This window comes from Haliotis cracherodii, unplaced genomic scaffold (assembly GCF_022045235.1).
Source record: "Haliotis cracherodii isolate W230 unplaced genomic scaffold, xgHalCrac1.p SCAF_7, whole genome shotgun sequence".
Taxonomy (NCBI): domain Eukaryota; kingdom Metazoa; phylum Mollusca; class Gastropoda; order Lepetellida; family Haliotidae; genus Haliotis; species Haliotis cracherodii.
The window spans coordinates 45,309,056-45,322,759 of NW_027266330.1; the positions used below are offsets into that span (position 1 = coordinate 45,309,056).

The following is a 13,704-nucleotide window of genomic DNA, read 5'->3' on the forward strand; positions in this document are numbered from 1 at the left end:
TTAAATGGTGTTATCGTTAGTATACTCCATAAAAACACTTCATACAATCTTTTTGCAATGATCATAATAATTGGTCTATGGTCGACGCAAAAAATGAATGGCTACTGAATATCATCATTGCCCCACCTTATGTGATGATGGGTAAGGGACATCAATTAACTAAGATAATGAATATTGGGATCATACTCGTGGGTTTATATATACGGAGCTCAATGAAGCATCTGAAAAGATGGATACTGTTGGTGGATTTCGTTTACATGAAATAAGCGACATAAAACATTGCATAGAGAAGGATAGGGAGTTGCGACTTGGATTGTATAAAAAGTATCGCAAAGCTGTGAATGCTCCCGACGGAGTTGACACTGCGCTTGTAACAGCTGGCATGGGACTTGGCATAGCCGGTGTTGGTTTATTATAAACTATAATCGCTGCACCTATCGTACTTAGCATGGAAATAGCAGCCGGAGTCTCTGGACTGGCGGGAATAGCCATAAAAGAAAGCATTAAAACATGATAGTATTCGTATACTCGCCGAAGCAAGTTGAATAGCATTGAGCAAGCGCGTCAATTATTCTGTGCCAAAACCAAAAAACTGGTTGGAGATTAAGAATAGATTGTTTCCTGGATACATCGTTGGATCACATTTAGATGAATGCCTACATAAGTCTATAATAATGGAGAATTATAAGCCTATCAAATGGCGAGAATTACCACAAGGTATATATTATATCAGTGATGTCAAACCAACCAAATACGGTCATCAATTGTTTCTTTCCAATTTCGAAGAAGTGTATGTACAGTCTGGTCTCCTAGTAAAATGAACGAAGAACTTAGTAAAAATGTTGAATATCACTTTGTTCAAAATAATGGTATGTGTATGAGTAAAAATAATAAAAAATATTTTCATTACAATTTAGCTTCGTCTCATAGAATCACATCATCATTTTTGCATAAAAATTACCTATGTGGTATAAATCTATAGCTAACTCCAGTGGAAGTGAGCTAGAACTGTCATTGCCTATAAAACTTCATATCATGGTGGTGAGTCTCATGACGATTAGTTGTGTGCATCATCGTTTTTGATAAAAAATTCCCTCTGTAGTAGAAGTAGAAGGGTATAAACATAGCTCCAGTAGAAGCGAGCCAGAACTGTCATTCCCTATACTATACTCACGGTGGCATCAGAAAACCGATATTGTAAGTGTATTAAAAAGATGGGCGATTATGTTGAAAAATTTGTATTTATGAGTTGGAAGAACATAAATACCTGACACTTTTGTGGGTACGAATAAAAGAACTTGTTATCCATAAAAGTGTTTTCAATAAATGACCAGTCCCTAAATAACGTGAAAAGAAAGGCCTATATTTTGGGGGTTTGAAAAAATAGAACGGTCATTTCTTCATGCCCCTCCCGGGGCGGTCGGGTAGCCTAGTGGTTATAGCGTTCGCTCGTCACGAACATGGGTACAATGTGTGAAGCCCATTTCTGGTGTCCCCCGCCGTGATATTGCTGGAATATTGCTAAAAGCGCCGTAAAACCATACTCACTCACTCACTCACTCACTCACTCATGCCCCTCCCCATATAATTGTTCAGATTTTAGCAATCCCCTGCTCTTCGTTGTCATTTTTTCACAGCTGTCACTGTGATCTCGGTGCATAAAACACAACTTTTGAGTGACGTGAGGTGTTTCTTACATTACGAAATGTCATGTCATGGGTTCGATCGCGACCAGAAATCTGTATATGTTAGGTCCTCCCGGTAATGAACAAACACCACAAACCTGGATTCAGAAACCGGGACAATCTGTAAATGTACTCGCAACCAGTCCAGAAAATGCTTACTTTTGTACTTTTCTTAATTAATTAGGTACTCAAACGGGCCATACGATATGGCACATAAGCATGTTCATGTATTTATAAAGAAATGTACTATTGTAAGAAAGTTGAATAATATTAAAACAAATATCTGTTTTTCCGGATTATAAATTTACCGGATGTTATGATTGCGGTTTCTTCCGTGTTTAGGTACTTTCAATGTCCACGTGTGGAGCGATGGTTGGCGCGTAGGTATAACTAACTGTCGAAACAAGTGGTAACTATTGCATAGATTGTTTGCTGACATTGGATTCCACGTCGTCCTTTGATGAGTGCACTGTAGCTCTTCAGTTCAAGCTTTAGAGTGTTCCAGCTGGTAAGTGACAAGTAGGCCTAATCACGGCATCAGTGGTCTGACTCATTTCCTATACTATAGAATCTATTCAACGATTATTAATGTTATTAATTTCAAATTGTTGTCCTTTTAGTGCTTTCTTGATGGATAGAGATAAAACTTATATAAACTCTGGTATATAAGTGTTATCCTGTTAGAATATAAAATTATATTTAGATCTATATTCAGATTACCTTAGAAGGAAAGATTGACCCAACAACAATGTTTTGTGAGATATTATGGACAGAGTGTGATGCAGGCAGGGGCGATAAGCAAGGTCCTACCTTGACTAGAAATAGCATACAGACCCTATCACCGGTCAATTGTCCCTCTGCTGTGCTTGGCAGGCAGGACCCACTGCAGAGATAGTGTCGGTGCTATCTGAACCAGTTATATGGTCTGATTCCACAACCATCTGGCCACTACCTCGGACTCCCGACTGACGGGTACCCGCTGGCATGTGAAGGGCGGAATGAAGTGTAGGGGGGCTTTTGCAAGGCAGTGGATACACTTGTTGTCCGCCATCCCGAGCTAACGTTCCTGGTGATCCATCTATGTCAGAGTGTGCATAATGTATTTAGACATTTTGTGCGCTGCTGTTTTGTATGCAGCAAACAGGGGCTTTAGTTTAACACCATGCTGGTGTTGTACAATACATTGGCTGTCTGCTAACTACAGTTGGAGCCCCAATTCTTCTGCCTGCTGTTTCTGCAGGGGGAGTAACAGTATCTAGGTCCCTGTCTGCCAAGCACGGTGGAGGGACAACTTGACCCGTGATAGGGTCTGTATGCAATTTCTAGTCTGTGGTAGGACCTTGCTAATCGCCCCCGCCTGCATCATCCACTCTGCCCATTATATCCCACAAAACAATTGTGTTTGGTTATATTTAGAACTGTTATATACATCCAAAACATTTTTTAGTTGTTTTTTTAAATCTCAAAATGCTTACTCATTGTGGGAAAAACCAATAGAGTGATAAATAGATAAGTGAAAAAATATTGGTTACCCAATGAAAAATGTGAAAGCCAAATTAAAATAGAAACCTTCAAGTAAAAACTCAATCGCTCAAAAAGTTACCTGGAACTCTGATTCAAAAAGATGCACCTGAGCTTCAAAGATGAGTACTAACAAATATAATGTGTTAAGCATGGCAAGAAGTTGGGTAGTTTGTTAAATCCTACAACTAGGCTGGAGAAATTCTGTAACATTATGATGTTTCCTTATGTGCATGATGTGGGTCATGAAATGTCAGGTAGTCAGAACCACATCCCTGTTTTTAGGTGTAGGACATGGACTCTAAGATTACTAGCATGCACTAGAATGTACATGTTTTTATAGGGAAGATTTCTATCCCCAGGTATTGAAGATGGTGATACTCTCTTGACTGAAAGGTGACAAGAAATACCACAACTTAGGTCCACTTGCCAAGATGTGGAACCGCAACCGTCGCGGTGGGCTGGGAGTCATGCTACTAGCTGGCCAGATCATGAATGTTGGGGTTCACAGAATCCCCCCTGTCACTCTGGCTCTCATAGCAGCACAGACTGCCATATTCCTCAACTTTGTGCCCCAGTACTTTCCCTCGGCCTCAGCTGTGTGCTTGAGCACATACTTGGTGTATTATCACAAGCAGTGGAAAAGGTTGATTCTTGGGACATTTTTTCATGCTGATGACATGCACTTATATTTCAATATGTCCTCCTTGTTGATGAAGGGTTTGACGCTAGAGAAAAAGTTTGGCAGTGTCTACTTCGCCTACCTGGTGGCCGTGTTTACTGGGTTAACAAGTCTCACCTATGTGGGGTTAAACATGCTTTTGGAGAATGCCATGGAGGACCACACTTATTCTACTTCATGTGCTGTTGGATTCTCAGGTAATAGCTGGATCTTCTCCATCTGTTATTAGTCTTATCCTTATTCATGTTGATACATTGCACAAGCATCATGCCAGATGTCCTCACCAATGATAACTATAACATTAATGGATGAGTGACATTACACTGTGGGTAAGGTGTGATATGACAGTCATGGTACAATTTTAACAGTGTAAATATTTCACAATTTATCATTTTGCCAGCATCCTTTAAGCTTTAGTTGTATTTTATCCAAGTGCCAACCAATGAGATTAACTGTTAACTGGTAATTATGTGATTAATGCATCTCTGTAGAGTATACTCGGTAGTACCAATCTGTCCTTATGCTGCAGGTGTTCTGTTTGGCCTGAAGGTGCTGACAACCCACTACACCCCGCCCGGTCTCCACTACGCCCTTGGCCTCATCCCCGTGCCCTCCCGCTACATCTACTGGGCGGAGCTGGTGCTCATACAGATGGTCACACCTAACGCCTCCTTTGTTGGTAATGTAGCAACACTGATGCATGATGGGATATAGGGGCAGGAAACAACTAGCCCCATTAGTTCATGGTAGCAATGGCAGTTGTCAAAGTAACAGCAGCTTTTGTCAGATCATCTTCCCGAGGCAAGAGAGTTAACTGACTATAAAAGTCCAGTTTCCACCCTTGCCGAACTAGGCTGGGACTATGGAGTTACATTTTGGCTGGACTAAAGATTCTATGCATAGTCCAATCAAAATCGCGCACCGAAATCAAAATCCGGTTCGTAAACTGTCATGCAGAGTTCAGTCAATTGCAGGATTTGCAACACATGTGCATCGCCAACTTGTTGTCAACAGATATTTTCCAAATCTTTTCATGTTTTTAATCAAGGTGCTTACATGATTTGATGTACTTCGCGAAGTAAGAACCGTTTTATCCCAAAATAGATCTTGATGGTCGATCAGATTGTCTTGACTGGGCGCCACCATTTTGTTTGAAGCAAATGCATTTGATACGAGAGGCGGAATCTGATTGGTCCATATGGGATAGGCATAGAATGGACATAACTCGTAATAGTCACTGGTGGCGCTACGATCGAGCCCAGGAATTCCAGCCTAGTTTTGAAGATGTTGTCAGATAGATTGATACAACTTTTGCAAATTATCCCGATACACAATTACAGGCAGTTGAAAGAAATTGTTTCATAACCAGGACATACTAGCGAGAAATTCCATTGTTAGAAAATCAACTTTACAGGTAAAATAGGCACCAGACAATATTCTGATGAGTGCAGCATGGTAACCATGATTATGAAGATTGACGTCCAAGGAGGCAGAGACACAGCTAGTGTTAGGGTGATGGGCAGATTGACGTCCAAGGAGGCGGAGACACAGCTAGTGTTAGGGTGATGGGCAGATTGACGTCCAAGGAGACGGAGACACAGCTAGTGTTAGGGTGATGGGCAGATTGACGTCCAAGGAGACGGAGACACAGCTAGTGTTAGGGTGATGGGCAGATTGACGTCCAAGAAGACGGAGACACAGCTAGTGTTAGGGTGACGGGCAGATTGACGTCCAAGGAGACGGAGACACATCTAGTGTTAGGGTGATGGGCAGATTGACGTCCATGAAGACGGAGACACAGCTAGTGTAAGGGTGACGGGCATATTGATGTCCAAGGAGACGGAGTCACATCTAGTGTTAGGCTGATGGGCAGATTGACGTCCAAGGAGACGGAGACACAGTGTTAGGGTGATGGGCTGATTGACATCCAAGGAGACGGAGACACAGCTAGTGTTAGGGTGACGGGCAGATTGACATTCAAGGAGACGGAGACACAGTGTTAGGGTGACGTCCAAGGAGACGGAGACACAGCTAGTGTTAGGGTGATGGGTAGATTGACATCCAAGGAGACGGAGACACAGTGTTAGGGTGACGGGCAGATTGACATCCAAGGAGATGGAGACACAGCTAGTGTTAGGGTGACGGGCAGATTGACATCCAAGGAGATGGTGACACACTGTTAGGGTGACGTCCAAGGAGATGGAGACACAGCTAGTGTTAGGGTGATGGGCAGATTGACATCCAAGGAGATGGAGACACAGTGTTAGGGTGACGTCCAAGGAGACGGAGACACAGCTAGTGTTAGGGTGATGGGCAGATTGACATCCAAGGAGACGGAGACACAGTGTTAGGGTGACGTCCAAGGAGACGGAGACACAGCTAGTGTTAGGGTGATGGGTAGATTGACGTCCAAGGAGATGGAGACAGAGTGTTAGGGTGACGTCCAAGGAGACGGAGATACAGCTAGTGTTAGGGTGATGGGCAGATTGACATCCAAGGAGATGGAGACACAGCTAGTGTTAGGGTGACGGGCAGATTGACGTCCAAGGAGATGGAGACAGAGTGTTAGGGTGACGTCCAAGGAGACGGAGACACAGCTAGTGTTAGGGTGATGGGTAGATTGCGTCCAAGGAGACGGAGACACAGCTAGTGTTAGGGTGACGGTCAGATTGACGTCCAAGGAGACGGAGACACAGCTAGTGTTAGGGTGATGGGCAGATTGACGTCCAAGGAGACGGAGACACAGCTAGTGTTAGGGTGATGGGCAGATTGACGTCCAAGGAGACGGAGACACAGCTAGTGTTAGGGTGATGGGCAGATTGACGTCCAAGAAGACGGAGACACAGCTAGTGTTAGGGTGACGGGCAGATTGACGTCCAAGGAGACGGAGACACAGCTAGTGTTAGGGTGACGGGCAGATTGACGTCCAAGGAGACGGAGACACAGCTAGTGTTAGGGTGACGGGCAGATTGACGTCCAAGAAGATGGAGACAGAGTGTTAGGGTGACGTCCAAGGAGACGGATACACAGCTAGTGTTAGGGTGATGGGTAGATTGACATCCAAGGAGACGGAGACACAGCTAGTGTTAGGGTGACGGGCAGATTGACGTCCAAGGAGACGGAGACACAGCTAGTGTTAGGGTGACGGGCAGATTGACGTCCAAGGAGATGGAGACAGAGTTAGGGTGACGTCCAAGGAGACGGAGACACAGCTAGTGTTAGGGTGATGGGTAGATTGACATCCAAGGAGACGGAGACACAGCTAGTGTTAGGGTGACGGGCAGATTGACGTCCAAGGAGATGGAGACAGAGTGTTAGGGTGACGTCCAAGGAGACGGAGACACAGCTAGTGTTAGGGTGACGGGCAGATTGATGTCCAAGGAGACGGAGACACAGCTAGTGTTAGGGTGATGGGCAGATTGACATCCAAGGAGGCGGAGACACAGCTAGTGTTAGGGTGATGGGCAGATTGACGTCCAAGGAGACGGAGACACAGCTAGTGTTAGGGTGACGGGCAGATTGACGTCCAAGGAGACGGAGACACAGCTAGTGTTAGGGTGACGGGCAGATTGACGTCCATGGAGACGGAGACACAGCTAGTGTTAGGGTGATGGGTAGATTGACGTCCAAGGAGATGGAGACAGAGTGTTAGGGTGACGTCCAAGGAGACGGAGACACAGCTAGTGTTAGGGTGATGGGCAGATTGACGTCCAAGGAGATGGAGACAGAGTGTTAGGGTGACGTCCAAGGAGACGGAGACACAGCTAGTGTTAGGGTGACGGGCAGATTGACGTCCAAGGAGATGGAGACAGAGTGTTAGGGTGACGTCCAAGGAGACGGAGACACAGCTAGTGTTAGGGTGACGGGCAGATTGACGTCCAAGGAGATGGAGACAGAGTGTTAGGGTGACGTCCAAGGAGACGGAGACACAGCTAGTGTTAGGGTGATGGGTAGATTGACATCCAAGGAGACGGAGACACAGCTAGTGTTAGGGTGACGGGCAGATTGACGTCCAAGGAGATGGAGACAGAGTGTTAGGGTGACGTCCAAGGAGACGGAGACACAGCTAGTGTTAGGGTGATGGGTAGATTGACATCCAAGGAGACGGAGACACAGCTAGTGTTAGGGTGATGGGCAGATTGACGTCCATGAAGACGGAGACACAGCTAGTGTTAGGGTGACGGGCAGATTGACGTCCAAGGAGACAGAAACACAGCTAGTGTTAGGGTGATGGGCAGATTGACGTCCATGAAGACGGAGACACAGCTAGTGTTAGGGTGACGGGCAGATTGACGTCCAAGGAGACAGAAACACAGCTAGTGTTAGGGTGATGGGTAGATTGACGTCCAAGGAGATGGAGACACAGCTAGTGTTAGGGTGATGGGTAGATTGACGTCCAAGGAGATGGAGACACAGCTAGTGTTAGGGTGATGGGCAGATTGACGTCCAAGGAGACGGAGACACAGCTAGTGTTAGGGTGATGGGTAGATTGACGTCCAAGGAGATGGAGACACAGCTAGTGTTAGGGTGATGGGCAGATTGACGTCCAAGGAGACAGAAACACAGCTAGTGTTAGGGTGACGGGCAGAATGCAGCTACTGGGCTGGGCTGATCTACACTCTTAACTTCTAGAAGTTGAAATTAGATTTCTGTTTCTGTGTTTGTTTGCTGTTTAACACACTCAGCAATATTCCAGCTTTATGACAGCAGTCTGTAACCAATCAAGTCTTGATCCAGTGATTGATATCATGAATATCGATACACACAATTGGGATACATTGACATGCATCAACAAAGTCAGTGATCCTGACTACCCGATTCTGTCAGTCACCTCTTACAATAATCATGGGTTGCTGAAGACATATTCAAACCCGGCTCTCCTTGGTTGAAATAGGTTTCTGACCACCCTTCATGCATGTAGAATTTTAGTTTTTTTTGCTCATAGAAATGTTATTGTTCAGACAAGATCACATAAACTGTTTCCAGTGGTTAGAGGTATCTGATGGTAAGCTCTTGTAGTCTCTGCTGTGTGTGTACAACTGTGACCCCTTCATGAACATGTAGACAGACATTCCGTCAATGTTCAATACAGCCATCTTAGGATGATGATCTCACTTTTAGTAATTAGTTTTTTACATTTGTTGTGTAAATATTGGTTCTGTGAAGTGTTTTGTTTACAGTTGGTGTATTATTCCTCCCCCCTCCCCCATGTCTGCAGGTCACCTGGCAGGGATCCTGGTGGGGCAGCTGTACATCAAAGGCCCCCTCAAGCCAATCATGGACGGCTTTGTTCCCCCTGGTAGGTTGTCTTCACTTCCCACTTGGAAAACTTCAGAAAACATAAACAGTAAACACTGTGTTTGTGTATTTACACAAATAATCACTGCTATCTGTGCACCCTATAGTCCAGTGCTAAGAGTAAATAACAATAGTCTCCCTCAATATCTCGTATCCAAACTTTCATATAATATTGTATCCTGCTCCTATAATTTCAAGAAATGACATGTATTTATTCTGATGTATTAAGGTTCTTCTTATTTCAATAAACATGGACAAACTTTGTGAGTCGCCTCAACCTGTCACTGCAGGCCCATCCTACACATACACTGCCAGGAACAGTGGGTATCGGTCAGCAGGATACACAACAGGAAGGTCATGGGCGTCTCCACAGCAACAGTACAGTCAACCCAGTTACCCTGACCAGTCGGCATACACAGGGGGGATGAGTGAAGAGGAACAATATGCACATGCTCGAGAGGAGAGTTTACAACAACAGCGGGCTGCAAGTCAGTCAAACAGTAAGGAATGACACATTTGTATCTTGTTTGTCTGAACACAAAGTTAGATACAAGCAGGACTTGTAAACTACGCTCCAGGTTGTACTTTGCTGTCCCGTTTCTTTGTGCCTTAGGCAACAACAAAGCTCTATATACATGTTGTAGCGGGTAGCGATTAAAGACTTTGGAAAGGAAAAACTCATATTGATGACAGTACCTTTTTGTATGAATTTATACCATTATACTTGGTACATGCTTTCATTTATTTTAATGTCAAATATGTATCTCGCAGTGCAAATGTGTTGCATAGTACCTCTAGCATGTCTAGTGGCAGGATTTTTTAATTATCCCCCGCCCCAATGAAGTTGGCGGGGGATATAGAAATGGGTTCCGTGCGTGTGTGTGTGTGTGTGTGTGTGCGTGTGCGTGTGCGCATGTGTGTGTGCATGTGTGCGTCCCGAAATCGTTTCCGGAGCATAACTCAGAAACCGTTAAATATTTTTCTATGAAACTTTGCATGTCTATCAGACTCATGCTGAACTGGTGCCTTTTGCTATTTAGGAATTCTATAAAAATGTATTTTTTACGTTTCCATGGCAACGGTTTGGACTTAGGTTCTATAAGGGTGGTGTTCGTTTCCGGAGCGTAACTCAAAAACCATTAAATACTTTCTTACAAAACTTTGCATGTTTACCAGACACATACTGAACTGGTGCCTTTTGCTATTTAGGAATTTTATAAATTTTTATTTTTAGTTTCCATTGCAACAAGTTTGACTTGGTTCTACAGGGGTGGTGTTCGTTTCCAGAGTGTAACTCAAAAAACGTTAAATACTTTCTTACAAAACTTGGCATGTCTACCAGGCACATACTGAACTGGTGCCTTTTGATATATAGCACTTTTAGAAATTTTTATTGTTTATGTTTCCATGACAACAAGTTGGATTTAAGTTTTAATATAGGATTGGTTTACTTAAGTAGTATAACAAATAAACTGTTAAATATTTCCTTGCCAAACATTGCATGTCTATATATAAAGCGCATTCTGACATGGGCTAACAGAAATGTTGGGTCAGTTACCTGGTTTGGGACCATAACGTGTTAAAATGGGCGGGGGATATAGATGACTTTGTCAACTATACGCTTGTTTTTCTTGTTATATGTCTTTCTACTTTCATGTTATATTCATGTTATTGAGAGAATAATTATGGCAGATATAATTAAGGTTAACAGTGCATTGTGTTTCTGTGGTATTCATGTGAATGAAGGCCTACCTTTTCCTCCTGAATAAGGGATAATGTAGTATTAAACTACCCTGTTTCAGGATTATACCCTGACTTGGATGAACTGAGGACCAGGCGCAGCCAGCACTACAACCGGTACAGGTGACCCACCCATCACCACGTGCTGCAAGTCATACACAGAATGTTCCATCAGGGTTGGTCCAGGACTAGCTGCACTGTGTTCAATCAACATCACTGGAAATCTAGTTCTTATGACACAAGGAAATGTCTGTGATAATTGTCCACTTTCTGCCTCTGGCTTTTGTGTCCAAACGAGTCTTGACATTTGTGATAATTTCTCCAATTCATGTTGATTATATTTATCCCCTGCCACAAAGTTGAAGGGGCATATATATAGGAATGGGTGCTGTCCGGCCATCCGTCACATTTTGCAGAACTAAAAAACTTTGAGAGTTATCTTTACCAAACTTGGCACATAGATAGGTCTAGAGGTGAACTTGTGCCTTTTAATATTTTGGGATTTTTGAAAAAAATATTTTTTTGGTTTCCATGGCAATGACTTTGAATTAGGTTGAAAATGGCGGTAATGCTCCTTTCCAGAGAAGATCTTGAAAACGGTACAATCGTTTCTTGTCTTGCACACAACCAAACTTGTCATATTGGCAGAGGATATGAGTATTTCATGCTGGGTTTTATTCATTTACATGACTTCTATCAGTAGCCCACTGCTGCACATGTATGCTGCTTATCAGATATTCCAAGGATGTATGGAGAAATGGTCAGATTAAAACTACATTTTCAGTATAACTGTGGTGTTGGCAATGTTTATGTATATACCAATGTGAGCCATTAATGGAGAGCCTTTTGCCTGATTCATCTATGGAACATTTGTACAGAATAGATTTAATAGTTAAGGACATTTCTGAACACATTTATTCATGACCCATGACATGAAGCTGAAAGTGAAAACTTTGTATTGATACTATTATTTTGTAAATTAGAAAATTACATTAACCATTTGTAGACATCATATAAGAAAAATAACTTTCAAATCTTTGTAATAAGAATGAACTGAAGACCAACAGTACCAGCAATAACAAGGTTTCATCTTTGACATAAAACTGTTATATGTACATGTATTAACATACAACCAACAGACAACTTTCCTAGTAAAAATACCAACAGTACTCTCTTGTTTTTGTTATGATTTATTTGTTTACCCCATATATTACATATATACATAACAAGTATAAAAATATGATTTCTAATATCTCTTGAAAACAACAGCACACAGTAACAATAAATATTTCCTCCAATGTTGAAGACACTGCAAAGAAGCCAAGGCAGCAGCTTGATAACTAAGTGATCGAGTCCAGGGTTCACTTGCTGACAAATAACTGACTTTCATTAACATAGACCTGGCAGGGAGCGCTCTCCTAGTGCAAGTGAGCCTAGGTAAAGTAATTCATCTAATGCTGTAGGTTAAGGCCGGTTCTCTTGCCTAGATATTCCCTCTCTGTCTGATGAGGAGACATCACTTCTACAGATACCTGTTTCAGAAACGCTGAGACCTTGTATTCTCATATCTCTACAGAAGCAGCTGTCCTGAAATACTGCTGCAATGGGTAATAACATATCCTCAATGGGAACTATGTGCCCTAATATTGAACAAGCAAATCTAACCTCCCACACATACATGGTCATACCAACATGTTAGCCGACATTTGCGACATCTAGAATAAATATATCACCTATAATACCACAAAAACTAAGCTTCCCAAGGTAACAGTAATCTCAGCTTGAAACAGCACTCTGATGGCAGAATGTACTGCTGAACCAGCCTGCTGCCACTGTCCTGCCATGTGAAGCAGTGTCCGTCTGTCCCACCCAGGAGCCTCCAACACGAGTAGTGTCCGTCTGTCCCACCCAGGAGCCTCCAACACGAGCAGTGTCCGTCTGTCCCACCCAGGAGCCTCCAACACGAGCAGTGTCCGTCTGTCCCACCCAGGAGCCTCCAACACAAGCAGTGTCCGTCTGTCCCACCCAGGAGCCTCCAACACAAGCAGTGTCCGTCTGTCCCACCCAGGAGCCTCCAACACGAGCAGTGTCCGTCTGTCCCACCCAGGAGCCTCCAACACGAGCAGTGTCCGTCTGTCCCACCCAGGAGCCTCCAACACGAGTAAAGTCCGTCTGTCCCACCCAGGAGCCTCCAACACGAGCAGTGTCCGTCTGTCCCACCCAGGAGCCTCCAACACAAGCAGTGTCCGTCTGTCCCACCCAGGAGCCTCCAACACAAGCAGTGTCCGTCTGTCCCACCCAGGAGCCTCCAACACAAGCAGTGTTCGTCTGTCCCACCCAGGAGCCTCCAACACAAGCAGTGTTCGTCTGTCCCACCCAGGAGCCTCCAACACAAGCAGTATCCGTCTGTCCCACCCAGGAGCCTCCAACACAAGTAGTGTCCGTCTGTCCCACCCAGGAGCCTCCAACACAAGCAGTGTTCATGTACAGCAGCTGGCAATTGGGTGAAATGACTGTTGCTTTACCACACTTGTGTTGAAGGTTGTTCAGTCAATGGAGAAGGAGAAATCTCCCTACTATCACAGACTTTAGATCACATCTGTCTTGCTGAATCCTCATTTACACATTTATCCCTAAATCTTGTCCCATGTTTGAAATCTCCAATGCATCACTTAGGGCCTGTTGAAAGCAGCAGATTCACCTGCAAACACAATATATTCAAGGTTCATACAGATAGGGAACACTAAAATTCAAGGCTTCAGTAAACTATGGTTATAA

The 13,704-nt window shown here is 43.8% G+C and overlaps 3 protein-coding genes across 3 annotated transcripts in view; 2 read left to right on the forward strand and 1 right to left on the reverse strand.

Moving 5' to 3' along the window:
• The first annotated feature begins 2,022 nt into the window (after positions 1–2,022).
• LOC139447410 (rhomboid-related protein 4-like) lies at positions 2,023–12,095 on the forward strand. The gene is made up of 6 exons (XM_071228743.1): positions 2,023–2,193; positions 3,569–4,085; positions 4,418–4,567; positions 9,107–9,187; positions 9,477–9,686; positions 10,989–12,095. Exons 2-6 carry the CDS (start codon positions 3,641–3,643, stop codon positions 11,051–11,053), a joined length of 951 nt encoding a protein of 316 aa, XP_071084844.1. The 5' UTR covers positions 2,023–2,193; positions 3,569–3,640; the 3' UTR covers positions 11,054–12,095.
• Positions 12,096–12,529: 434 nt separating this feature from the next.
• On the forward strand, positions 12,530–13,434 carry LOC139448915 (protein IWS1 homolog). Its single transcript, XM_071230429.1, has 2 exons — positions 12,530–12,533; positions 12,800–13,434. Exons 1-2 carry the CDS (start codon positions 12,530–12,532, stop codon positions 13,432–13,434), a joined length of 639 nt encoding a protein of 212 aa, XP_071086530.1.
• Positions 13,406–13,704, reverse strand: part of LOC139448038 (conserved oligomeric Golgi complex subunit 3-like) — a 31,345-nt gene continuing 31,046 nt past the window's right edge. The window contains exon 21 of the mRNA XM_071229538.1: positions 13,406–13,627. Within this exon, the coding sequence (XP_071085639.1) occupies positions 13,595–13,627 (33 nt within the window). The 3' untranslated portion in view covers positions 13,406–13,594. The remainder of the gene's footprint in view (positions 13,628–13,704) is intronic.